General features: G+C 62.9%; 1 protein-coding gene across 5 annotated transcripts in view; it reads left to right on the top strand.

The window, feature by feature from the left end:
- Positions 1-400: 400 nt before the first annotated feature.
- BRD1 (bromodomain containing 1) overlaps positions 401-24,508 on the top strand; it is a 33,135-nt gene continuing 9,027 nt past the window's right edge. For 2 of the 5 annotated variants that reach the window (XM_052639317.1, XM_052639316.1), the window contains exons 1-7: positions 402-584; positions 2,200-3,577; positions 13,410-13,566; positions 17,864-17,995; positions 18,513-18,641; positions 18,877-19,189; positions 20,596-20,856. In XM_052639317.1, coding sequence (XP_052495277.1) covers positions 578-584; positions 2,200-3,577; positions 13,410-13,566; positions 17,864-17,995; positions 18,513-18,641; positions 18,877-19,189; positions 20,596-20,856 — 2,377 coding nt within the window. In that variant the 5' untranslated portion in view covers positions 402-577. Of the gene's footprint in view, positions 585-2,132; positions 3,578-13,409; positions 13,567-17,863; positions 17,996-18,512; positions 18,642-18,876; positions 19,190-20,595; positions 20,857-24,508 lie in introns of those variants that run through there. The other 3 variants (XR_008199328.1, XM_052639318.1, XM_052639315.1) reach the window with 3 other exon arrangements.

The following is a 24,508-nucleotide window of genomic DNA, read 5'->3' as shown; positions in this document are numbered from 1 at the left end:
GGCTTCCCCGGCCGAGCGTTTGCCCGAGGGTCGCGTTATGTAACGGACGCGCTGGGCTTGTTGAGCCGGGACGGCAAACTTCCTGTTCCAGGGCCGCGCGGACCCGGGCGGCCGCCCCCTGCCGCGCCCGCGGCGGGCGGCCTCCGGGCCCCCAGGAAGAAGTGACCTGGTTGTAACTTACGGGGCACGCGCTACAGGCGGGCCCTGCTGGAGGAGCCGCCCACCGCCCGAGAAGGGTCGCGGGGGCGGCGCTGCATGCCGCCCCTGCGCGAGGGTGTTCGTGGCTTTCCTAGGGCCCGGCGGGAAAGGCGGTGTTGGAAGCTGAACCGGTCTTGGGTGCCGCGTTCCTCTCTTGTGGCCACAGGGCTTTTCAGGCGGCGTTTATCAGAAGGGTCTGGAGGGTCTGTGAATGGCCTCCACGTGGGAACCTTTGTCCTGCACGGAAGCTCCAGCTGGACGGAGGTTGGAGGTTTGGAGCCTGGGGTGTAGGGGAATGGTGGCCTGGTGAGGTGGTCTGCAGAGTGACCAGCGCCTTCTTGTCCCTGTCACCATCGAGCTTTCAGATTGCAGAGCTGCCATGACCAGTAAGTGCTGTCCTTCTTATAGCAAGTGGCCAGGTACGAAGTCTTGGTCACTTCAGGAGCATGTGGGTTTTGAAGAGCCGGTTATGGTTAGTGCTGTTGGTACTGTGCTCTGGAGGAGAAAATTACACGTTTGCCTTTCCTCTGCTGAGTAACCAGCTGTGGCTTCTGCCCCACCCCAAAGGACCCCTGAGGCTGCACGCTGTGCCCTGGCTGCACTGGGGGCCGCCCTGCAGGCTGGGGTGTTGACAGCAGGGGGACTTGCTCCGCTCCCCCAGAAGGGCTGGCAGGGCCAGGGCCAGCTGGGGGGCAGCTTGGCTGGCTGCACCCCAGGAATGCAGGGCTGTGGGCCCCTTGGGATGTGGAGATGCAGGTGGGTTAGGGTTGGTTTGCCCACGGGCTCTCAGGCTCCCCTTTGTAGGGCATTCTTGTCAGATTTCACAGAAACATTTCTGTTTTACGAAAGAGAAGGAAAACCACAGTGAGAAGGCTCTGTCTCAAGGAATGCATCTCGGGCCTGCTGCGATTTCCTTTCAGGTGTGACAGCGCAGGCCGCTGTATGGCACCTTTTCCTGGCCGACTCCCCAGGGCCTTGTCCAGCGGGGGGCCTTGGGCTCCACCGGGCACGAGTGTCAGCCAGTCTCGTCAGCATCACTCTGCTTCCTGTCAGTGGCGTGTGGTGGTTTGGAGTGGGGAGAGGGCACTGTCATCAGTTCCTAAGGTGTCACCCTGCTTGGCGGGTGCTGGACCAGAGTCAGGGATCGTCACGAGAGGGAGACTGGAAGTAGAACTTGCTGGTGGCCGATGGCGGATGTCTGACAAGAGCAAGTGCTCGAAAGTCTCCATGGCCAAGGCTTTAGGCGCCTGAGCCTGTGCTGCACCCAGTAGAGAGGAGGAGCACTCTGTGGATGGCGAGGGGGTCTCTGGGTTGCCCTCACTGTGACAGGATGATGGCCCAGCACTGTGGTCAAGCCAGCAGCGAGAAGGTCCCTGAGGGGCAGGCAGGTGGCTGGAATGCGGTGGCCACTTCTGAGGCCCTGCAGGGGCTGGGTGGGGTCTCCTGGGGTGAAGCCTGCCCAGGCCAGTATGGGGCTGCCCTCATGGGTCCTGGCACGGGCGGTGGCCTGTGCCTCAGCATGGCTGTGCAGGGTGTGTTCGTGGCGACAGTGGCGGGCTGAGGGCTCTCTCCTGAGCAGCAGCGGGGGACAGGCAGTGGCCAGAGCCTGCAGGAGTGCAGCTCTGTGCACATACTGTCTTGGGCTCGGGACTGTGACCCGAACTCGTGAGGGGTGTGGATCCAAGACGACCAGTGAGCTGTGGGCGTCAGCATTCTGGAGGGACTTGTCCCCGTGTGTGCCTCTGGGGGCCCTCCTGACTGCCTGCCTTCTGCTCTGGTCCTGGGAGCCCTTGGGGGGCAGTGGCCTGGTGGCAGTGGCTGGTGGCGGTTGTTGAGGTGCCTGCGTGAGTCCAGGATGAGTGATTTTGGGAGCCTCGGGCAGGTTACCTGGGAGTTGTGTTTGGATTTAGTGCCAGTTGGTTGGCTCTTCGCACATGTGCTGGGTGGTTTTCGCCTTTCCTGTCTTTTGCATGGCGCTCACGTGTTGTCTGTCTGTTTCAGGGAGTCAGTGCCAAATGAGGAGGAAAGGCCGAGGTCATCGCGCTGCAGCGAGGCACCCTTCCTCCCCCGGCAGCACCAAGCACTCCCCCACACGAGAGACCCTGACCTACGCTCAAGCCCAGAGGATGGTGGAGATCGAGATCGAGGGGCGCCTGCACAGGATCAGCATCTTCGACCCCCTGGAGATCATCCTGGAAGATGACCTCACTGCCCAGGAAATGAGCGAGTGCAACAGCAACAAGGAGAACAGCGAGCGGCCGCCCGTGTGCTTGAGAACTAAGCGGCACAAGAACAACCGGGTCAAGAAGAAAGGCGACGCCCCGCCCAGTGCCCACGGCGCGCCCGCCTCCACCAGCGCCCTCCCTGAGCCCAAGGTGCGGGTGGTGGAGTACAGCCCCCCGTCGGCGCCGCGGCGGCCCCCCGTGTACTACAAGTTCGTGGAGAAGTCGGCCGAGGAGCTGGACAACGAGGTGGAGTATGACATGGACGAGGAGGACTACGCCTGGCTGGAGATCGTCAACGAGAAGCGCAGGGGCGACTGCGTGCCGGCCGTGTCGCAGAGCGTGTTCGAGTTCCTCATGGACCGCTTCGAGAAGGCCTCGCACTGCGAGAAGCAGAAGCAGGGGGAGCAGCAGTGCCTGATCGACGAGGATGCGGTGTGCTGCGTCTGCATGGACGGCGAGTGCCAGAACAGCAATGCGATCCTCTTCTGCGACATGTGCAACCTGGCGGTGCACCAGGAGTGCTACGGCGTGCCCTACATCCCCGAGGGCCAGTGGCTCTGCCGCCACTGCCTGCAGTCCCGCGCCCGGCCGGCCGACTGCGTGCTCTGCCCCAACAAGGGCGGCGCCTTCAAGAAGACGGACGACGACCGCTGGGGCCATGTGGTGTGCGCCCTGTGGATCCCCGAGGTGGGCTTCGCCAACACCGTCTTCATCGAGCCCATCGACGGCGTGCGGAACATCCCCCCCGCGCGCTGGAAGCTGACCTGCTACCTCTGCAAGCAGAAGGGCGTGGGCGCCTGCATCCAGTGCCACAAAGCCAACTGCTACACCGCCTTCCACGTGACGTGCGCCCAGCGGGCCGGCCTCTACATGAAGATGGAGCCCGTGAAGGAGCTGGCCGGCGGCGCCGCCACCTTCTCCGTCAGGAAGACCGCTTACTGTGACGTCCACACGCCCCCTGGCTGCACCCGCAGGCCTCTGAACATTTACGGGGACGTGGAGATGAAAAACGGTGTCTGTCGGAAGGAGAGTTCGGTCAAAGCGGTCAGGTCCACGTCCAAGGTCAGGAAGAAAGCCAAGAAGGCCAAGAAGACGGCCCGGGAGCCCTGCACGGCCCTGCCGCCCGTGTGTGCGCCCTACATCCCCCCGCAGAGGTGAGCGCTGCAAGGGGGCGCAGGGTCTGTGCGGGCCCGCCACGTGCCGTCTGCCTGGCCCTGACGGCCCCGCTGACGGGGGCCTTGTTCCCGCTGCCCTTGGAGGGAGCGTGGCTGTCGTCAGAGACTCGGGTCTGAGGCGGGGCCGTGTGTGTGTGTCTGGTCTCCTCGAGGCCCAGGGCCGAGCTCGCCCGGCCGCAGCCCCGCCTCTGGTGCCCAGGGGTCACTGCCCTCTCTGCCTTCCTCGCTGTGCTCACGGCAGCGTTTGGGGATCTTGTGTGGACTGAAAAAACGCACGCATCTATTTATCTGGCTGCCTCGGGTCTTAACCGCAGTGCATAGGATGCTCTGTGCTGTGTGGCCCCGAGCACGTGGGCTCCGTTGCCCTGCAGCATGTGGGGGCCCAGGTCCCCAGCCAGCGACTGAACCCATGTTCCTTGCACGGGAAGGCGGACTCCCACCCGCTGGATCACCAGGGAGTCCCCTGGTGGGATGTTTGATTTGCTGAACTTAGGCAGTGTGGTCGGGTGAGGCAGACACGGTGGAGACGAGAGTGGGGCTGACGGGGACCCTGGCGGGAGACTCTGCCTGCCTTTCTGTCGGGGCACGGGCTGTCTGGTTTCCCAACTGTTTCTCTTAGATGAGCGTCGCCTGGTCAGCATGGGATTCTCTTTCTCGAGTGGTCCTGGTGGTGGGTCAGGATCCTGCTGGCCACCCCCATCTCTAGACTTGCCCCCTTCTGCTTGTCTCTCTGGCTGCTGACTTGTTTTTGTTTCATTGGATTTAAAAATGCTCTTGTTGGGAACACCAGGTAAGTGGTTTGGGGACTTTCTCAGCAGACCTGTGAGCACTGTGGTTTGGGAAAGCCTTAAACACAGGCTCCAGTGTTGAGGGCCCAGGGCCCTGGGACCTCCCATCAGCGGCAGAGGCAGGGAGAGCGGTTCAGGGGGCTGCGGCAGGGCGGCCCATGTGGTAGGCGCAGCCAGGGATGTCCTCCCTTGTGCTAGAGGAGCAGGCACATCCTGGGTGTTTGTTATGAGTTAGAAGTGTCCAAGGGGAGAGAAGTACGTAGATAACGGAGCCAGTAAATTCAGACAGTGAATAGAAAGCACTTATCATTCCTCTTGTCTGGAGAAGACTTCTGGTAAAACCAAGTGTCTCTTTGCAAATAAGTCGGTCTGACTTTTTAAGACAGTTTCACTTGCATTTGGAGAAGGAAATGGCAACCCACTCCAGTACCCTTACCTGGAAAATCCCGTGGATGGAGGAGCTTGGTATGCAAGAGTCCACGGGGTCGCAGAAAGTCGGACACGACTGAGCGAATTCACTTTGACTTCACTTGCATTTCTACCCGAGGGTTGGAAAGTATAGGATTTATATCAAGAGGTTTTGTTTAAGACCCCAAAGTTTTCAGGTTTACTAAAATCAAAGTAAATAAAAGTTGCGACTTTATAAATCGAGAAGCCAGGAGTCCAAGGTGCTGCCCTCTGTCCAGTCCCATGTGGTGCCCACTGCCCATCCGTCCTCCAGAGGGTCAGGTGCGCGGCTGGGAAGCATGGGCTCCTGGGGTCGGAGGTGCCGCCTCATGGGGGCCAAGCGGAGGAGTGACAGGCCCTTGCCCTGCCTTCCCTGGCTCAGAGTGGAGGTCAGCGATGCACCTGGGCGAGTGTGCGTGGCTGTGGGCCTTGCCGTAGTTGTCGCCCAGAGTCTGCAGAGACCCTGACGTCAGACCAGCGTGTAGGGTGTTGGGGCGGCTGGGAGGCCCAAGCTCACGACCACTGCTCTCTTCCTGAGGCTGTGGTCCGCGGTATGGCCTTAGGATCCAGGCCCCAGAGGGGGTCACTGGAGGCGAAACCCCGCGCTCTCCACAGCCACAGGACAGAGCTGCCGCCAGGACGGCTCAGGCGCCGGCTGCGGAGGTCTCAGAAGAGGAGGCCCCTCACTCGGCTGAGGGGAGGGTCGGCTGAGAAGGCTGGGGGTGGTGGCGGGGACTGTGAGTGCTTCATAGTTTGCGTGGTTTAAAAAGTTGTTTGCAAGTGAAAAAGATAGTTCAGACACAGTGATTCTGAGACCGTCCTCTGCTCTCAGCTAGAGGCGGGCAGTCGGCTTAGTTTTTCTCATCTTGCAGCATGCTTACACTACAAAGGTCACTTTCTTGGTGTCTAGTAACAGACCCCAGGGCAGAGGTGTGGGTGCCCTGAGCGAGTGCTGCCTCCGGTCCGCGGGCCCCAGGCCCGCGGTTAGGCCGGCTGGCTGTGTGGCTCAGCCCGGCAGCTGCTCTGGGCGCGGCCAGGCGCGGCATTGGCTCTTTGGGGAGCGCCGAGCGCTGCCCTGGCTGGGGCCCTCCTGGCCTCCCGGGCCTGCTGCCGTGAGGGCCCAGCCTGCAGCGAGCTCGGGAGCTGTGCCCGTCTGCCTGCCTGCCCCCTCTCCCCTGTTCTTCAGTTGGAGGGACTCTCTCCCCGACGTAACAGCGGCGCGTTTGAAGTTGGGGAAGGCCCGAGAGGTCAGAGCGGAAGGAGAGGGAGCGGCCGCTCGCCCTCCCTGCCGCCTGCGCTGGTGCCGCCCGTCTGGTGAGGGGCCTTGTCATCGGGTGGTACTGTCCTCCTCGGAGCCTCTGCTTCCTCACCCGCTTTTTTTGCCTTGTGCGTGAGGGCAGAGGGCGGGAGAGGCAGCCGCAGGAGGACTGTCACAGGCCCGGAGAAGGGGCATGTGGGGTCTCTGGGGTCATTGGGTGAGTGAAGCTCCTGCGGAGCTGCAGGTCGTCTGCACTCTGGGTGCTGTGGGTGCTGCTCTGGGCATGCGGAGGGGCTGCGGCAGGCCCGCGTGGCCGCCCGGGCGGTTTACGCGCTGTTGCGCGCTGTGGACGCTGCCTCATGAGCCCTGACGGGGCCCTCGCCAGGGTGGGGGCTCGGCGTCTCATCCCTAGAGGACACGACTGAAACCCCAGGGGGGCTGGCTGGACGGCGGGGGCTCAGGGGTTGCTGGGCTCACGTGCTTAATGCTTGTTGAATGTAGCAGCGAGGAGTCTGGGCCTGTGTCTTGTTTGCCCTCTTTTCTGACAGCTAGTTCTATCACGATCTCTAAAGTTCTGACGGGCTGTGGCCTGGGGAGACGGGGGAGCTTCGTGGCCCCGCAGGTGGGAGCACGGCTCTGGGTGCCCTGTGTGTGTGGGTGCCGCCAGGCAGCCCCTAGCCGGGTCCTTGGGGAGGGGCTGTTGACAGACCCCAGGTCGGGAGTGCGGGCTGGACCGTGGCCGTGGTGCGGGGAGCCAGCTGCGAGTCTGCCCCTGCCCCATTGGGCGAGCGCACAGCTGGGGGACCGCGCCATGTGGGTGCCACGTGTCTGTGCTGACCTTCCCGTGACTTCGCTGGTTTCCCTGTACTTGAATTTGGGGTGGGGGTGTGGGGGCTGGCAGCCAGCTCCAGGCTCTGCCCCTGAGGGCCTTTGGGGGTGGGGTGGGGCCTGGGCACACGCCAGCCTGTGGGCACTGAGAGTCAGTGAAGCCCAGTGTGGGGAGCCTGGCGCTTCATGGTGCCTGTGCCGCGTCTTGGGCATTTCTGAGCACCTCTCTCGGGCTCCCGTGTGTCTGGGGCTGAAGCCAGTGCCGAGCGGGGTGCGTCCCATGTCCCTCACGTGTGTGGACCCCTGGCGGGCCAGGCATCCTGGGGGCGCAGAGTGGGCCCGGCCCCTAGGGTGTCTGCTGAGAACTGGGGTCTGGCAGTGCCTGCTCACGGTCCCCACGTCTCCTTCTGCAGAGGGGGGCAGACACACGCGGACGCTTTGCTTCGCCCTGCGCTTGGGGCCGCTGCCAGGAGTGGGCCGTGGGACGGGCCCAGTGCCCGTGGGGACTGGCCTCGGCATCCTGTCCCGCCTTGTCCTTTTATTAGTTTCAAGTGTTTGTTCTGAAATAACTTCGGGTTTATAAAAGGTTGCAGAAGTAGGGGGAGAGAAGTCTCCCCGTCACCCCCCTTACCCAGAGGCCCCTCTCGCTAATGGCTCACCCGTGTGCTGTCCTGAGGTCAGACCATGTGCCCCTGTGCACCTCCCAGGCGGGGGCCAGCCTCCCCAGGCGCCTTCTTGCCTGCGTCTGGGAGTCCTGCTTGGCCTCCTTGGATCAGGGTCGCCCTTAGACTGCCTGTGCCTCTCTGTGAGGACTGAAGGGCGTGCCCACCCCGTGGGGTTCTCCTCTCCTCAGCGCCACGGAGGGAGGTGCAGTTTTCAGAGGGTGTGCCCAGCAGGCCTGGGTGCTGAGGCGGGCATCTGCGGGCGTCAGCGCTGGTGGGCTTTCTCAGGAGAGGGGTCTCTGACCAGCTGGCTGTCACTTGCCTGCTCGGGCTCTGAGGGGCGGCGCCCGGTGCAGGCAGCTGCCTGCCTGGGGGTGGGGGGGGTCCCGCCGGGAGGCATGCACAGGCCCCCCGGGGCTCCCGGCCGTGATCTGTGCAGTCGGGCAGGGGGCGCCCCAGGAACCAGCAAGGCCCAGAACTGCACCCCTCCAGAGGCTGACTCTGGGCTTTTGGGGGCTGGCGGGGGTGCTTCTCTCATGTCCCCTGACCTCCGTCTCAGCTGTTCTGAAAGGGCAGGGACTGTCGTGGAGTTATAGCCGGCTGGGAAGGGAAGGTGGCCCCGCTCCCTGAGACGCCGGTGGGGCGGCCCAGGCCCTGCTCCCCCGTCTGTGGGTGTGAGGAGGGATGGTGTTTTTAAAAAACCAAGTAACGAATCCGGCTGCGCGGGCTCTGCAGTTGTGGCATCTGGGCTCGTGGTTGTGGCCTGAGGGGTCCCTGACCTTGGCCCCTGTGTGTGGGGTCTCAGCCACAGGACCGCCGGGAAGTCCCAGGGGATGGTTTTTAATGCTGTTTTCTCCCTGATTTTCAAGACTTTAATATAGAAAGTTTAACAGAAAGACACCGACAGGGATTTATCAAATGCAGCAAAAAACGTCGGCTGACACTCGTTCCTGAGAGCCCTCAGGCCCGTCAGCCTGGCCGTGGTGACACAGGCTGCTTGCCGCGCATGCGGCTGGGTCCGTCCCAGGCCTGCTTTCCCGTCCTTCGTGCCGGGGTGGCTGCTGTCCTGCCGTGGGCGTGGGCAGGCCTTGAGTGCAGCCTGTGGCCGCAGGCCTGGCCCTGGTCGGCAGGGTCGGTCTCCGTGCCCTGGGGTCCCGGGCCTCTCCCCGGTTCCCTGGGGCCCTGGTCTGGCCTGTGGGTGGCTGGCCATTTGCTGTGCTCATTGCACGTCTCCCCCGCGGTGTCCCTGCTCTTCACGTCTTTAGAAGCCCTTGTCAAAGCTGGACGTTTGTGAGGCCGGAAGCGCCACCCCCGCACCCCAGCTTCGGGGGCTCTGGGCCAGCCCCCTCACCCGCCTCGTCCTTTGGGTCACTTGGAAGCACACCCCAGTCCCGTGACTTCCCCCGGGGCCTTGGCAAGCGCAGCTAACAGCTCGCTTCAGAGTCCGGCCATGCCCGGGCCGTGCCCTGCGGCCCTGGAGTGGGTGTGTCTGGACGGCGTGTGTCTGTCTGCTCTGAAGACGCGGCGGCTGACCCTGTGGTCCTCAGCCCACACACCTGTCTTTCCTGCTGGCGGGCAGGGCCGTCACTGACTGTTCCTGCACCCCTGACCCGGAGACCGCTCTGTGGACCCCCCGTCCCCGAGATGTCCGTCTCCTTCTGGAAGTCCGGCTCCACGCCAGCCTTCACCCTGGCCTGGGCAAGGCCCACCTTTTGCTCACTATCACCTCTCCAGTGTTTGTTGAAAGTTCACGGTTTTCTCCATAAAAATGTCCATGGAAAACTTAGTATTAGAAATAGTGTTCTCTCAAGTTGGCACGTTTGGGTGTTTGTGTAGACCCAGGGTTTTTACGTTGGTGCCGCGCGTTGCAGGTTCCCTTAGGTTCTCTGTGGACGTCACGTGTGAAGTGACGGTTTGGGCGGACTTTCCCTCTTTGGGTTTCCTGTGTTTTTCCGCTAGCCCGAGTGGGTTTGGCGGGCGAGAGCGCGCAGCCCCGCCTCGGCCCCCTTCACAGGGATCGCCTCCTGCTTTCAGTGTGTGTTTTTGCTCTATTTTATGGCTTGTATTTGTCACGTCTCACTTAAGTGTTCATTCCCTGAGGGCCTCGAGGTTTTCTTCTGAAAGCTTTGCAGCTATCCCTCCACCCCTGCCCCCTGCCCCGCGGCCTTGGCACTGACGGGACCTCTGGGGCGCAGACTGCTGGCCTCCCGGGTCAGGATGGCCCCGAGGCGAGGCTTCGCAGCCATGCCGTCCCTCACGCGCCGGTGTCCGAGCAGCTCTTTGCCCACTTCGTCCACGGAGCACCTCCTCCCCCAGAGACCCACAGCCACCCAGCCCCGGGGGCGTCTGTGCGGCCAGCCTGCGCGCTGTGCCTGCCTGCCTCCTATGCGCCCCCGGTCGTCCGTCAGGTTCTTGGACTTTCGAGTCGGTTTGGAGGTGGCCTGTGTGCCCCTTTCTGCCCTCCTCACTGGCATCGTCATGGGGCGCCTCCACCTGGCCTTCCTGTCACTCGAGCGTGTCTTGTGGCCGTCTCCCTTCGCGGTTGGTGTACCCACCTGTGTGGTGAGCGCAGCCCTGGTGGGGGCTCTGGGGGGGCTGCTCTCGAGGGGCACCTCCCAGTGAGCCAGGAGTGAGTTACAGGGTGCGAGGGCCCCGTTTCTTGTCTTTTGTCGGGGTGGGGGGGGTCGCAGTCTGGTCTCCAGGTGTGAGTGGTACTTCTGGAACTTCGATCTCTAGACCATTGGCGGCCTGCGCTTGGCCATGGACCCCAGGCCCTGGGATGTGTCTGTGCGTGTGGCGTCTGGCCTGACCCCAGTCTCCGGCCTGGTCGGGACTCTCACCCAGAGGACTGGATGCGTGTCCTTGCCTTGCCATAGTCAGCGCAGGGCTGGGTTGGCTTGATTTCCTTTTCTGATAGTGAACCTCCTCTGAAAAATGGGTTCTTTTATTTCTTTTGGGGGTGGTAAGGAAACTTTTAAATGGCTCATTCAGTTTCTAGGGTGATGGTTAAAGGAATGTACTTCAGCTTTTTTCTTTTTCGTAATTCGGATTTGGCCAGGTACATTTTTCTACAGGCTTGTTTGGCATCTCAGTCTTCATGATACTCTCTTCTCTTTTTTAAATTGAGGTTTGGTTGATTGCTTTAGAAAGTGTTAGTTTCTGCTTCGTTGGAAGGACTCATGCTGAAACGCCAATACTTTGGCCACCTGATGCGAAGAGCTGACTCTTGGAAAAGACCCTGATGCTGTGAAAGATTGAGGGCAGGAGGAGAAGGGGGCGACAGAGGACGAGATGGTTGGATGGCATCACCAACTCAGTGGACGTGAGTTTGAGCAAACGCCGGGAGACGGTGAAGGACAGGGAAGCCTGGCTTGCTACAGCCAGTCCATGGGGGTTGCAGAGAGTTGGACGTGACTTAGCGACAGAGCAGTGGCAAGTTTCTGATGTGCTGCAGTGAGTGACATGCAGTTACCGGCTGTTCTCATCTTCTTTCCCGTGACGGTTGATTATGGGACACTGAGTGTCATCCCCTGTGCTGCACAGTAGCCACTTGTTGTTTATCTATTTTACATCCAGTCCTCTACGTTAATCCTGAACTCCTAGTTCATCTCTCCCCACCCCTGCCCCCTTGGTCACTGTAAGTCTGGTCCCTAAGCCAAGCCTGCGAGTCTCTCTCTGTTTTGTGGATGAGTTGGTCTGTGTCGTTTAGACTGCACACGAGTGACGCAGTGTTCAGCTTTGATTCCGCTCGCTCAGCGCGGCAGCCTCCAGGCCCGGCTGTGCTGCTGCCCCGCCGCCATTCCCTTCTTCTGATGGCTGCGTAGTATTCCCTCCTTCCCTCCCGCGCTCTCTCTCTCTCCCTCTCTCTCACACACACACCCCATCGCTGTTGCTACTGTGTCATCCTTTCCTTTTTCATGGCTGAGTAGCGCTGTCTCACACACACCCCGTCCTCTCTGTCGTTCCCGTCGGCGGGCGTTTAGGTTGTCTCTGTGTGTCTTGGCTGTTGGGAATGGTGCTGCTTTAAAGGCACGAGGCTCACTGTTCGTTGCTTTCTGCTCCCGTTTGTCTCTTTGCTGCTCTTTACAGCGAACACGTTTCTGGGTTTGCTGAGCTTTGCCCGTGCGCTCTTGTGTGCTGCCTCGCGTCCTTCCTGGCGGCTCAGCCAGTGTTGCACGCCGAGTCCACCTTTTACCGGTGCCGCCCTTCACTGTTGCCGGAGCTGCGCGTGTGTGAGAGCACATGTCTGCGTGTGCTCCGTGTGTTAAGCTGCCTGCTCTTTGCTGGCCCTGAGTCAGGTGGCAGTCGCGGGGTGAGGGCAGACCTCAGCAGAAGGGCGCCTGCTAGGTGCCTAGGACAGACACAGCCCCTCTGCAGAGGGGGGTCTGGGGTCCCCAGCGCCTTCCGCTGGAGCCAGCACCGTGTGACTGGGTGGGCCTGTGGACGCGCTGGGTGGGGCTCGCTGTCTGCCCGGGCTGCGTGCCTGGGTGGAGCTGCCCCTCGCTGGGTTCCTCGGCTGCCAGAAGAGGCCCTGGGCAGGGCTACCCTGAGCGGCACGTGGCCTTCGGCCCCGAGGCTCGAGCTGTAGCAACTGCCTTAATGAGAAGGAGCATTGTGGGTTTGGACACAGCGGAGCCAAGGATGTCAGTACAGTTACGTATGATTTAGGAATCACACTCCTTGGAAGATGTCCTTTTAAAATTCCTTAATTTCCGCCCTGAAATGTTGATGTCCGGTGTACTGAAAGGAAGCCTCCTGTTCCATTGGGGTTTGGTCCTCAGCCTGCATTTGTTGTCTTCGGGAGGCGTGGTTCCCAGGAGGGGTGAAGGCAGGGGCCAGAAGCCGGCCTGGAGGGCGTGAAGCCCTTTGTATCCCCTTGTGTGTTCTTAAGATCTGTCGAGTTTTACAGTCTCTGAAACGATGGTCCTGCCACGAGGCCTGGGGACGCTTGTGTGCACTTTTGTGACGCGCTGACCCCGCCCCCAGCAGCTTCTGCCTCCAGTCGTCCCATTGCTTTTTGTCTTGTGGGCTCTGGGGCCCCTTGAGAGGGGCCATCCTGCAGGCCTGCTCCCACCTGGGGGAGGCTGGTGTGAGCCTGCGCATCTCGGGGCGGGGGACACCTGGAGTCCTTGGACGCGTGACCTGAGGCCTCGGAGCAGGGGACACCCAGGGTCCCTGGACGTGTGAGCTGAGGTCTCGGAGCAGGGGACACCCAGGGTCCCTGGACGCGTGAGCTGAGGGCTTGGCGTGGAGGACACCCAGGGTCCCTGGACACATGAGCTGAGGGCTCGGAGCGGGAGACACCCGGGGTCCCTGGACGCGTGAGCTGAGGGCTCGGAGCGGGGGACACCCAGGGTCCCTGGACACATGAGCTGAGGGCTCGGAGCGGGGGACATCCGGGGTCCCTGGACGCGTGAGCTGAGGGCTCGGAGCGGGGGACACCCAGGGTCCCTGGACACATGAGCTGAGGGCTCGGAGCGGGGGACACCCGGGGTCCCTGGACGCGTGAGCTGAGGGCTCAGAACGGGGGACACCTGGGGTCCCTGGACGCGTGAGCTGAGGGCTCAGCAGGTGACACCCAGGGTCCCTGGATGCTTGAGCTGAGGGCTCAGAGCAGGTGACACCTGGGGTCCCTGGACGCGTGAGCTGAGTGGTGGTGGCGGGAATGCGGCCCGCAGGCAGGCGGAGCCGGGAGGCAGGTGGTGGTGGTGAGGGGGCGGGGTGTAGCCAGGGGGACGCATATGGTTTGTTGACTTCATTTCTAGTTTCCGTGATAAAGTGTCCATGTCTTGCTTCATAGCTAAACCCTGAGTTTTCCCATGTTCTAGATTAAATAGGATTGCGAATCAGGTGGCCATTCAGCGGAAGAAGCAGTTTGTCGAGCGCGCCCACAGCTACTGGCTCCTCAAGAGGCTGTCCAGGAACGGAGCCCCGCTGCTGCGCAGACTCCAGTCCAGCCTGCAGTCCCACAGAAGCTCGCAGCAGGTACGTGGCCCGCCGGGGTGGCAGGCGGCGTTTGGCTGGGGCGGCAGGCGGAGCCTCCGTCTGAGGTGCCCCTCGGCCCTGCGGTGTGCTGTCCTTTGCTGGCCCTGCCCGCTGGGGGTGCACGGGGGAGCCTCTGCCAGCTGAGCAGGGGGTGGGTGTGCCAGGGCCTCAGGTCAGGGACCCGTGCGCAGGAAGGGCGGCCGGGCGGGACGCGTGCCTTCCTCTCAGTAGCTGATGCGGGTTCACAGGCTGGCTGACGTTCAGGTGCTTTTCTGAAAGGTGGGTTTAGGAAGGGAGAAGCCGTCTTCGTGAGCTGTCACAGACAAACGGGGCTTGGCCGCCGCTGGAGCTGAGGGCGGGCTTCAGGGCTGAGTGGAGTCTGCTCTTCCCGTCGCCTGCGTGCAGCAGGGCCACCTCTGCCGGTTCCCGTCGCCGTTTGTGGGCCGCCCAGCCCATTGTCCGGAAGGCTCCATGAGCCACGATGCCCAAGGGGTGCAGCGGACGCAGTGCCCCTGGGCTGGCAGGGGCTTCCCTGGCGTGGGGAGCCCTCTTCTGTGTTCTGGTCGGGGCAGGCCTGCCTGGCTGGAGGCTCCGGTCGCTGGTCCCACAGCGGGTGATGGCGGCCGCCCGTTCCGTCGCGTTGTCCTGAGAGCCGCTGCTTCCCCGCTCTGCGCCTTCTTCCCGCGGTTCCTGTGCGAGTCCGGGCTGTCTGCTGCCCGGCCTGGACGGAGCTCTGCCTCTTCGCCTCTTCAGGCTTGCGGTGCTGACGGCAGGTCATTCAGCGTCGCGCACACGTGAATGCGCGTTTAAAAAGAGAAGCTTAGATGTCTGAAGCTTGGATATCTTTCTAATGCTTTTTGAAATCCAGAGGAGTGTGACGTTTCTGGGCGACTGTGGGGCGGGCTGTGCCCCTGACCCTCCTCTGTCTCCAGGGAAGGAGGCAGCACATGGCTGTGGGGCCGCTCCCGGGATGCCGGGCGGTCCTGGTGCCTGCAGGCACAGCTGTGCAGGCTCACCAACCCCGCCCCGCTGGGGGGGCCGAGCCCCACGCGCTAGGCCGGAGCCACCTCGGGCATGTACAGAGGGGCTGACGGGGCCGGGTGCTCGGCTCCCTGCCTCCTGCCCGCTCCGTGCGGCGTCAGGGCTGCTGGCGGCCAAGTCCAGTCCTGCTGCCCACCCTGGGGCGGGGATGCTCGTCCTGAACCTTGCGCCCCTCCGGGGCCTTTCTTGGGGAGGCCCTGCACTCCCCTTCCTCCCCGCTGGATACGGGGTTCTGTCTCCGTCAGGGCTGTGTCAGGACCTGGGCCTGTGGGCTGCAGGGCTGGCTGTGGGCGGGGGGAGTGTCCACGGGGCTGCAGGGCTGGAACCGTGGGGACTGAGGCTGGCTGGCTGGCTTAGTGCTGCCTCAGGAGCTCCAGGAAGGGGGGCAGGGCAGAGCCCGCAGGGCCTTTGGGTGATCGGAGAGGGTGCTGGGCCTTGGGGGTAGCGAGTTAGGCAGAGGGTATCTCGAGATGGGAGCAGGGAGGCCAGATGCGGGCCCTTGTCCTCAGCCTGGCGACGGCGGAGCAGTGGGAGGTGCAGAGTGCAGAGCTGGGAGTGTGTTCTGGGGCTGGGCTGGCGGGGGGAATTGCGTGGGGCGCAAGACCTGGGCCCAGGTTGGGGTGCGTGAGGGGCCTGCCCGCACCTCAGGGGAGCACACGTTCCCAGGGTCAGCATGTGGGTTTGAGAGCAGTTGTGTTCTCCTCATGTCCTGCCACACATGAGGGAAATTTGTAATGACAGGAGAATTCACGCACAGGAAACAGAAGGGTCAGTTCTCTTGGCTGAAGGAATTGGGAGGAACCACAGAGATTCAGACGGAGGTGCAGCTGGGCTTGACCAGGGGCCAGTCCTGACTTGGTGGTAGTGGGCTCAGCGGTGCAGCCCGTGTGGGCAGGGCCACGGGTGGGGGTCTGCCTGCCCCCGCCAGCCTGGAATGGCTGGGAGCGCCCCATCGCAGGGTAGGTGGGAGGGCTGCACTACCTCTTGCTTCCCACCCCTTCCTAGCGGAGGTTGGCTTTTGGGGGCAACCCGTTCATGTTCCACATGGACTGTTGAAGACTTGGTGTGATTCTGATGATTTTTGAAACTTTAAAAATGCTTGGTATTAGTGTTTAACCTGATGCACTAGTCTGTGTGTCTGGGCGTCTGCCCTGAGCTGGGCCCTGGGAGAGGCTAGGTGCAGCCCTTCTCTCTCACGGCAGACCTTCCAGTCAGGGACGGACAGACAGACGGGATGAGCTGGGCTGGACGGGATGAGGTGCTTCGGTTGCTGGGTACTCCTGTCCCCTGCCTCCTCAGTGGTCTGGCCCCTCCGTGGTGTCTGCTGGGCCCGTGGAGCCCTGGCCTCTGTAGGTGCCCGTGGTGGTTCCGTCCTGCAGAGCAGGCTGGGGGCCTGCGGGCATGTGCTGGGCTGGGGGGGGGGGGGTGCGGCTCCTGTCCCACCCGCCCTCGAGTGCTCACGTCCGCCAGCTCCCCTTGACGCGCCCTGTGGTGGGGAGGGCATCCCCTCTTCGCTTTCCGGGGGCTTTCGGACAGCTGGTTGTCCTGCTGAGCTGGGGCAGGGCCTCTTGCTGTCTACACCACTGTTGCTGGCGGCTTGGCAGGGCGAGATGGCTGTTCCTCAGGGTCTCCCACCCTTGCTCGTGCCCTGGGAGTCGGCCTGATGTGCGGGGTCCTCACGCTGCAGAGCTGGCCTGCTCTGTCCCCAGCCGGGGTGCTGGTCTGACCCAGTTGGTGTTGACCTTGTGGGGTGGGGGGGTTCTGTCTGTCTCACTTCTAGGCACTGGGTGTGCTCCCTTCCTTCCACGGGTGAACGACGGCTGGGTTGCAGACAGTGTCCTCAGAGCTCTCTTGATAGCTGATTGAAACCAGAAATGACTGCAGTACTCCCCCAGTGTATGGAACCTTCCCGGATTGGTTTCACGTAGGAATTAGACTGCTCGTGTAGAGTCAGAAAGGCAGGCCCTTCTTTCTGTACACAAGAGGTGTGGGGCTTGGCCAGGTCCTCCCCGCAGGTTCCTGCTTGGCGGGGGCACTGTGTCGGAGGCAGGGCCTGTGGTCCTGCAGCCAGCGGCAGGCACAGCAGGTGGGCACCAGTGGTTTCTGGGGACTTAACTGCTTTCCTGTGTCTCGTGGGCCACCAGGCTAAACGTCCTTCGAGCTGATATTTTCAGTGTCTGTTTCAAACTGACGGAAGAGATGATTTCAGATGCTCTCGGGAAATTTGGTTTTCTGAGCCCACTGTTTAATGTATTTACTGGCCTTGTTTATACAGCTCATGTTACTGTTAACTCCTGTTTGATGTCTGAGAATTTTAAATACCGTAAAAACAAGCCGGTGATTGGAATCCGGTAGAGCTGGAGGATGCTGGTGGAGGGGAGACTCAGGCCCGGCTCCTTCCCTGCGTCCGGCCTCCTGGGTGGGCCCCTCTGCTGCCTTCCCCGGTAGAGCGAGAGGGGCCTTGCAACTCTGGCCACGGGTCTTTTGCCTTCAGACCCTGAGGTCCTGGAACGCAGCGTCAGCCTTAGTGAGGGTCGATCCTCTCAGAGCAGAGTGCTCCTTGCTGCCAGGGTTCGGGGTTTGCACTGGGATAGGGGTTGGGGGCCGCGGACGCAGCCAGATGGCTGCCCTGTTACAGCTCGCTCTGGATGGAGGTGGGCCTCAAGGGGCAGAGGAGGCTGAGTGCGGAGCGTTCTGGAAAGCGGTGCCTGCGCTGCCGCAGCCGGAGCAGGCCCATGGCGGTGGCGGTGGCGGTGGCGGTGGCGCGGCGGCAGGGAAGGGGAGCCTCATGCGTGAGGTTGGACTCGGCTTCCGAGTGGCCTTGACCGAGAGGGCCCCAGACTCCCGACAGGAGCCTTAGTGGGGGGTGTGGGAGGAGCTGTGGTGGGACAGCCTTCAGGTGCACTGAGAGGCCCGCACGTGCAGCGGTGGGAGGGTAGGCCCCTGGGGCTGGGGGCGGGCAGCCCTGAGCCCCTCCAGGAGGCTCTGAGGACCCCAGGTCCTGGGCAGAGCTCGGGGAGGGACGGGAGTGAGGCCGGGGGTGCGGGCATTGGCGGTGGGGTGCCGGCGGAAGCGCTCTGCGCGCTGGCCGCGCGCTCTCCCTGCCTGGCCCCACCCCCGCCACAGCGCTGGCCTGGAGATGAACCAGCTTGTCCCGGGAGGAGGCTTCCCGGGGCGGAGGCGAGGGGCTGAGCCGCGGAGCCTTACCCGTGTATGTCTGTGTGGGGGACAAGGCCGACTCCATTCTTTTTCTCAGAGAGAGAACGATGAGGAGATTCAAGCTGCCAAAGAGAAGCTCAAGTACTGGCAGCGGCTTCGGCACGACTTGGAGCGCGCCCGCCTGCTCATCGAGCTTCTGCGCAAGCGCGAGAAGCTCAAGCGGGAGCAGGTGAGGCTGCGGGGGCGGGGCGTCCCGGGGAAGGGGCGGGGCGTCCCGGGGAAGGGGCGGGGCGTCCCGGGGAAGGGGCGGGGCGTCCCGGGAAGGGGCGGGGCGTCCCGGGAAGGGGCGGGGCGTCCCGGGGAAGAGGCGGGGCGTCCCGGGGAAGGGGCGGGGCGTCCCGGGGAAGGGGCGGGGCGTCCCGGGGAAGGGGCGGGGCGTCCCGGGGAAGGGGCAGCTTGTGCTAGGCCCACAGTCCTTGCCCCGGCTTCCTGAGTGGTCCTCTCTGGTGAAGGGTGCTGGTGGCTTTAGGGGCTGACACCGATCTCTGCCGTGAAGTAGACTGGCTGGGGTGGGGTGTGGTGTTCAGCGGGTCCCAGGAGGTGTGAGCAGGAGGGGGATACTGTACTCTGTGCCTTTAATGTGGACCTCCGTCGGCCCCTGGATGGTGCTGCACCCTCGAGGTGGGAGGTGGCTCCTCAGAGGGCGCATCCCCTCGGGCGCTGAGCCCTGGTGCACTGGCCCCCAGGTGAAGGTGGAGCAGATGGCCTTGGAGCTGCGGCTGACCCCGCTCACTGTGCTGCTGCGCTCGGTGCTGGACCAGCTGCAGGAGAAGGACCCGGCCCGCATATTTGCCCAGCCAGTGAGCCTGAAGGAGGTAGGTGTCCTCGCCTCCTGTGCCGGCCTCCCTCGGGTCTGCAGTGGCCCAGGGGATGTGGAGGACCCCTCCCAGTGTGTGCGTGTCTGGCCAGAGGAGCTGGGCTGCCCTGCGGTACTGCGTGAGCATGGAGTATGCCCGTGTGTGTATGTATGTACATGACGGGTGTCCTGGTTGCGTGGAGTGTGTGACTCTGGTTGTGTCTGTAAACGGTTGCTTTGTTCCCTGAAACCAGGTCCCGGATTATCTGGATCACATCAAACGCCCCATGGACTTTGCCACAATGCGGAAGCGGCTAGAAGCACAGGGGTACCGGACACTCAGGGAGCTGGAAGAGGACTTTGACCTCATCGTGGACAACTGCATGAAGTACAACGCCAAGGACACAGTGTTCTACCGGGCCGCTGTGCGGCTGCGTGACCAGGGCGGCGTGGTGCTCAGGCAGGCCCGGCGCCAGGCGGACAGCGTCGGCTTCGACGAGGCCTCGGGGATGCACCTGCCCGAGCGGCCGCCCCCGGCCCCTCGGCGGCCTTTCTCCTGGGACGAGGGTGAGCACGGCCGTCCAGGAGCAGGTGGTGGGGCACTTTTCCTGATGCTGGAGTGCAGGCTCAGGAGGCGGGATGCGAGCTGCACGCTGGCTTGAGGTTTCCTAGGAGCCCCGTGAGGACTTGTGTTCGCATCCTATCTTTGACCTGGTACACCTGATTATTGTGGTTTTAATGTGAAAGTGACCCAGGAATGGCAGGGTTGCTCTCAATGGCTTCTCCTTCTGTGTGTGCCATGTAGCGTGGATCTTACCCTCAGCGCATCTTTGCTGAGAGCATCCACATTTCAGGTGCCCACTTGAGAGGCACGTGAGCCGTGGCCCGAGTGGGACAGCAGGTCGCCCTGATACAGACCAGGGAGCAGTGTCGCTCGGGCTGTGTGCGCAGGTGGGCCTGGGGGCCTCTGAGGACGTCCTGTGGCAGAGGAAGCGCCTTGCAAGGGATCAGGGATCAGGTGCAGGCCGTCCCTGCTGGTCTCCCTGTCCCACCTCACGAGGCGGCCTCGGGAGGGACGCCGTGTCTGCTGGCTCTCCCGGGTCCTCGGAAGCAGACCTACCTCCTCCCCCACCTGAGTGCTCTGGGTCGGGAAGGGGTGCCAGCCCTGCAGGAAGTGGCCAGGCAAGTCACCGTGAGTCTCTGCGTCCATTTCTGCGCCCAGGTTTTCACGAAGGATGGACTGGGGCGAGAAGTACGGTTGTGTCCCCTCTGTGCTTGGGCGGCCCCAGGCCCCTCCCCGTAGTGTCCTCTGCCTGGGGGGCTTTCGGATGAGATGGGATTTCTTGCTGTGGACCTTCCTGTCTGTGGCATTCTGTTAGGACGCATTCTTACTTGGTTCCCTGTACTGGCATCTTGCTCTTCTCATGATGAGGCGGGTGCTTTAGGGAGAGGTTTGCCTGTGGAGCCAGAGGCACCTCCGTGTCTGATGGCCGCGCTGCCGTGGTTTTTGTCCCAGTTCTGTTTGCAGGAGATTCTGTAGACTCACTCAGTTTCTTAGCCGCTTCTCACTGATTCAAGGTAGTTTACTCTATACGTTTTGGTGTTTGGCTGAAATTTATTTTGTTGAGGATTTTTCTTATAAATATATCCCAAACTCCAAATTACCTGTGAACTTTGCAGCCCAGTTTAAAAAAAGTCACATAACAACCTGGCACTGAGACTCAGGCTCAGACGCACGTGGCCCCGAGCTGGTGCCCCTGGCGAGTCTGGACCTCTTTCCGGCCTTTCTTCGCCTGGGCGCCTGGTCTTGGTGGGAGGGCTCAGCGGCCCCGGGCGCGGCCCCGGCCCCTGTGTCTGCCAGTGGTGCCCAGCCGGTAGGCGCCATGCGAGGGTAGGGCCCTGGGGCCCCTGGGGAGGTGGTCTCAGGTTGGCGGCGCCCATGTGGCGACTGATGGCCGTGTCTCTGCCTCCAGTGGACAGGTTGCTGAACCCAGCCAACAGGGCCCACATGGTCCTGGAGGAGCAGCTGAGGGAGCTACTGGACATGCTGGACCTCACGTGTGCCATGAAGTCCAGTGGGTCACGGAGCAAACGGGCCAAGCTGCTGAAGAAGGAGATTGCCGTCCTGCGGAGCAAGCTGAGCCAGCAGCACAGCCAGCCCCCGGCCGCGGAGTCAGGTACTGCAGGCTCGGAAGAGGACGGTGCTCCGCGGGGGCAGGAGGCCGCGGAGGAAGGTAAGCGCTCGGAGACACTCCGGGCTGAGGCTGGGGTAGTCCTGTCTGCGCCGCATTTGGCCACTTAAAAACGTTGGGGGTGAAATGAGGTTTGTCTCTAGAGCACGGTTCAGGTTGTCCACAGCCTTGCAGAGCGGTCAGAGAGTGAGGGGCTGGTGTGCCAGGAGGCGCGGCCGTGTGCCGGGGCGGGAACGTGGAGCAGTCTCCCAGCAGGTGCCCGGTAACCCGGCGAGGCTGCGCGTGGGGAGGACCGTCTCAGCTCCTCTCCCAGGGCGTGCAGGGCAGCAGGGCCCTCCAGTGGCCCCGTGCCCCTGTGGCTGGGACGCGCGTGGGGGCCCCTCCCCGGGGACAGCCCGGGCTCAGCCTGGGCTCCTGGAGGTGCCCTTCAGGTGCCCTTTGGGCGGGTGGAGCGTCGCCCCCTCCTGCCCTCCTCTCCTCACTTGAGAGTTGGGCGTTTCAGGCAGCAGCACAGGTGGTGGGGTCAGGCTCCCTCCCTGCACGGCTCTTAGCAGCTGTGTGTGGTCTTTCTGAATTTTTACGACTTTGTCCAAATAAGAACAACAAAGCGGTTTAACGAAAGGACATAGAAAGCTGCTCTACTGCTCACCCTTTGAAAAGGACCGAGGTCTCTGCAGGTGTGTGCTGGCCTTGGGGCCCTGCCGTGTCCTGGCAGTGATGCTACGTCTCTCTCTGTGGTGCCCGTGAGCGGGTGGACTGCTCTGGTCCGGTGGTGTCCTGCAGTCCAGCTGCCTGAGGAGCAGCGGGTAGGACCTGGATCCCCAAGCTTTCTCTGCTCGGAGAAGGTGGCCATGCGGTGGGGTGGGGCCCCTCATGGTGCCCTCTGCCTGGGTGGCCGTGTGCCAGCTGCAGGCTCTGGAGCGTCCCTGCTCGGGGGCGGGACTCGCGCTTGGACTGTAGAGTCCGGGGCCTCCCTGCCATCAGCACAGTGGCCCTGCCTGTGGGTTTGGTTCCAAGCAGCCCTTCTCCCAGGGGCCTTCGGCAGCCAGGTCTCGCTGGGCTCCCCGACGGTGCCCCCCTGTGCCCTCGGGGTTCTCTGGGTATAGGACGGCCCCTCCTGCCAGCCACCCCTGCTGCCCCCGCTGCGGGAGAACGGGCCACCAGGTTGGTGTTACCATCGCCCCAGCAGTGGGGCAGCTTCTCTGAGCTCTCCCGCTATGCGGGTGTCCCGTGGGCCCCTCATGCTGCTTTTGGGGTTGGGCGCACGTTAGAGGAAGCCAGCGTAGTGGTCTGAGCGGGGCCAGCTGGAAGGGGCGTGTGGGAGGAGCAGTGTGGTGGAGGTGGCTGGCCAGCGGCGCGGGCGGGGGTGCCCCCAGTGAAGCGACAGACATCAGCACTGGGGGGGGTCTGTGAGCAGTGGTCGGCGCAGGCCGTGGAGACGGCCGCGTGTGAAGGAGTGCAGAAATGTGCTTGGGAGCACGGTCCTGGGGCAGGAGTTGCGCCGTGTCGTCCATCACACCTGAAAGGGCAGTGGCTTCTCAACGCCTTGGTTGTGACTTGATGCTCACGGGGTTTCCACTGGAAACCCTGACAAGGAGACTCGGGGCAGGCTGGAGGGGTGGCAGCATGACCTTCCCACGGTCAGCGGGGAGCCTCGCGGGCAGGTCTTCAGTTTCCAGGTTGGTTTCCTTGAGCAGTGGGGGCCCGAACGGCGTGGCCGTGGGCCTTGGAGGGGAGTCTGCCGCCTACTGCCGCCCTCTCGGGCTAGTCTCAGGTTGGGGCTCTGTCTTCACCGCTCAGGACTGGGTCCTCTCCTTCCCCAGAGGAGTAGGGGCCGCGGGAACCAGCGCAGCTGAGGCTGGATGAAGAGGTCACGCTCGAGTCAGGCGGGGGGGCCGCCCCGACTCGGGAGAGGTGGTGGCACGGTGTCCAGTGAAGCTCCCAGGCTGGGTCCCCGGTGCATGTGTAGCTTTGGTTTGGAAGCATCTCATGGGAGGGCAGTGCCTGGGGTGTGGATGGTGGGGTGGGGTGCCCTGGGTGGGGCCCATGCTGATCTGTGCGTCGTGAGTTCCCTCGACTGGGACTCCAGATGCCAGGTTTCACGCTGATGCGTCCTGAGGCTCTGCGTTCGTTTGTGCTGCGAGCACGGCGTTTATTCCAGACGTCCCCGGAATGTCTCTCCCGAGCAGCTGAGCGGTGTGTTAGCGACCAGTGGCCGCGGGGGTGTAAGGTCTAGTGTGTGGTCCCCGAGGACAGGCCCCAGCAGCCCTGGCCAGCACCTGCCTGTGGGCCGCCGGATGGCGGGCACCGCCCTGTCTGTTCCCGTCTGACGAATGAGAACACCGAGGCTTGGAGTCCGCGGCCCGTGGGACGCCTGCAGCTGGTCGGGGGGTGGTTTGCACTGGGTCACCTGAGTACCTTCTGCCATGACCCCCGCCGTCCATGAGGCTGTGGACGCCCGGGACACATCTGTGAGCCGCTCTGGCAGCCTCAGAGCCCTGAGCCATAGCGTCGTCTTCGGGGGGAGGAGTGAGGCGCCCCTCTGACGAGCCCCCCTCGTGGCTGGTGTAGGCAGAGTGTGGGCCCAGTGGGGGCCGCGGGCTGTGGGGTTCAGGGCCTGTGTGCTGGGGGCAGCTGCCCTGGCAGGAACGCCCAGGCCTGGGGTGGGGCGGCCGTTGTCTTGGCTCACTGCTGAGTGGGGACCCTGGGAGCGGCGTCCTCCATGGAGGGCGGGGCAGCGCAGGTCCCCTGCCGAGGCAGAGGCAGAGGCGGATGCCGGCAGCTTGGGTATCAGGTCAGCATGAGAGCCCCTGTGGGGCCCCGGGTTGTGGGGAGAGGAGGCCTCTCCAGGGAAGGAGGAGGGGCCGGCTCCCAGGGAGGTTCCAGCACTCACCCTGCCCGCCTGCAGCTCCCCCACGGGTCAGTGTCCTGCACGGCCGCGGGCAGCAGGTGGGAGCTTCGTCAGCAGGATTCGAGCCCTGCCAGCTGCACACGTGTTTCCAGTTTGCACGTGTGTTTTCACTGACGTTTCTAACAGCTTTGGTCAAGGAAAGGCTGTCTCCTCGTTTTCCAAGCCGTGTCACGAGGCTCGTCTGAAAGCTCTGGGTGGAGCCTGACCGCGGCCCCCCTCCTGGGTGCCAAGCCTGGCCGGCCCATCTCACTGTCAGTGGGGAGAATTCACAAAACGTGCTCTGAGACCTAAGTGAACCTTTGAAGTTGTGTAGCGTCTCACTTTCAAAATGACTTTGAGTTGAAACCTGTCACCTTGTGTTGTTTCCGATAGATCTGGGGGGATTTGCAGGTTTCCTCCAGTAGAGACGACTTTGTAATCGTACGTGCTGCTTACACTTGTTCTGTGTTGCACGTCTTGATGCCAGCCTCAACCTTGATTGGAGGGAAACCTCAGGGGCTCATCCCAGAGGACATGCCCACCCCGTCCTCCAAGGACAGGTCTCTCCAGCTACCCAGGGCCCGGGGCTAATGCACTGGTTCTCAAGTATCTTGTTTTTTTTTTTTTGTAATTTCTAAAAGCTTTTCTACAGAGGCTAAGATTAAGATAGTCTTTGTCCAAAGATTGTGTTTTTATCTTTCAAGTCAGATTTAAAATAACGCGCTTGGATTGTAACGTTTCTGAAGGCGGCACGGTCTGAGAACCGACGGGGGGCTTTCCTGGCGCCTTTGCAGCCACTCACCG

This window comes from Budorcas taxicolor, chromosome 5, assembly GCF_023091745.1.
Source record: "Budorcas taxicolor isolate Tak-1 chromosome 5, Takin1.1, whole genome shotgun sequence".
NCBI classification, from domain to species: domain Eukaryota; kingdom Metazoa; phylum Chordata; class Mammalia; order Artiodactyla; family Bovidae; genus Budorcas; species Budorcas taxicolor.
Note: the sequence above shows the minus strand (reverse complement) of the source record. Positions and strands in the feature narration are given on the sequence as shown.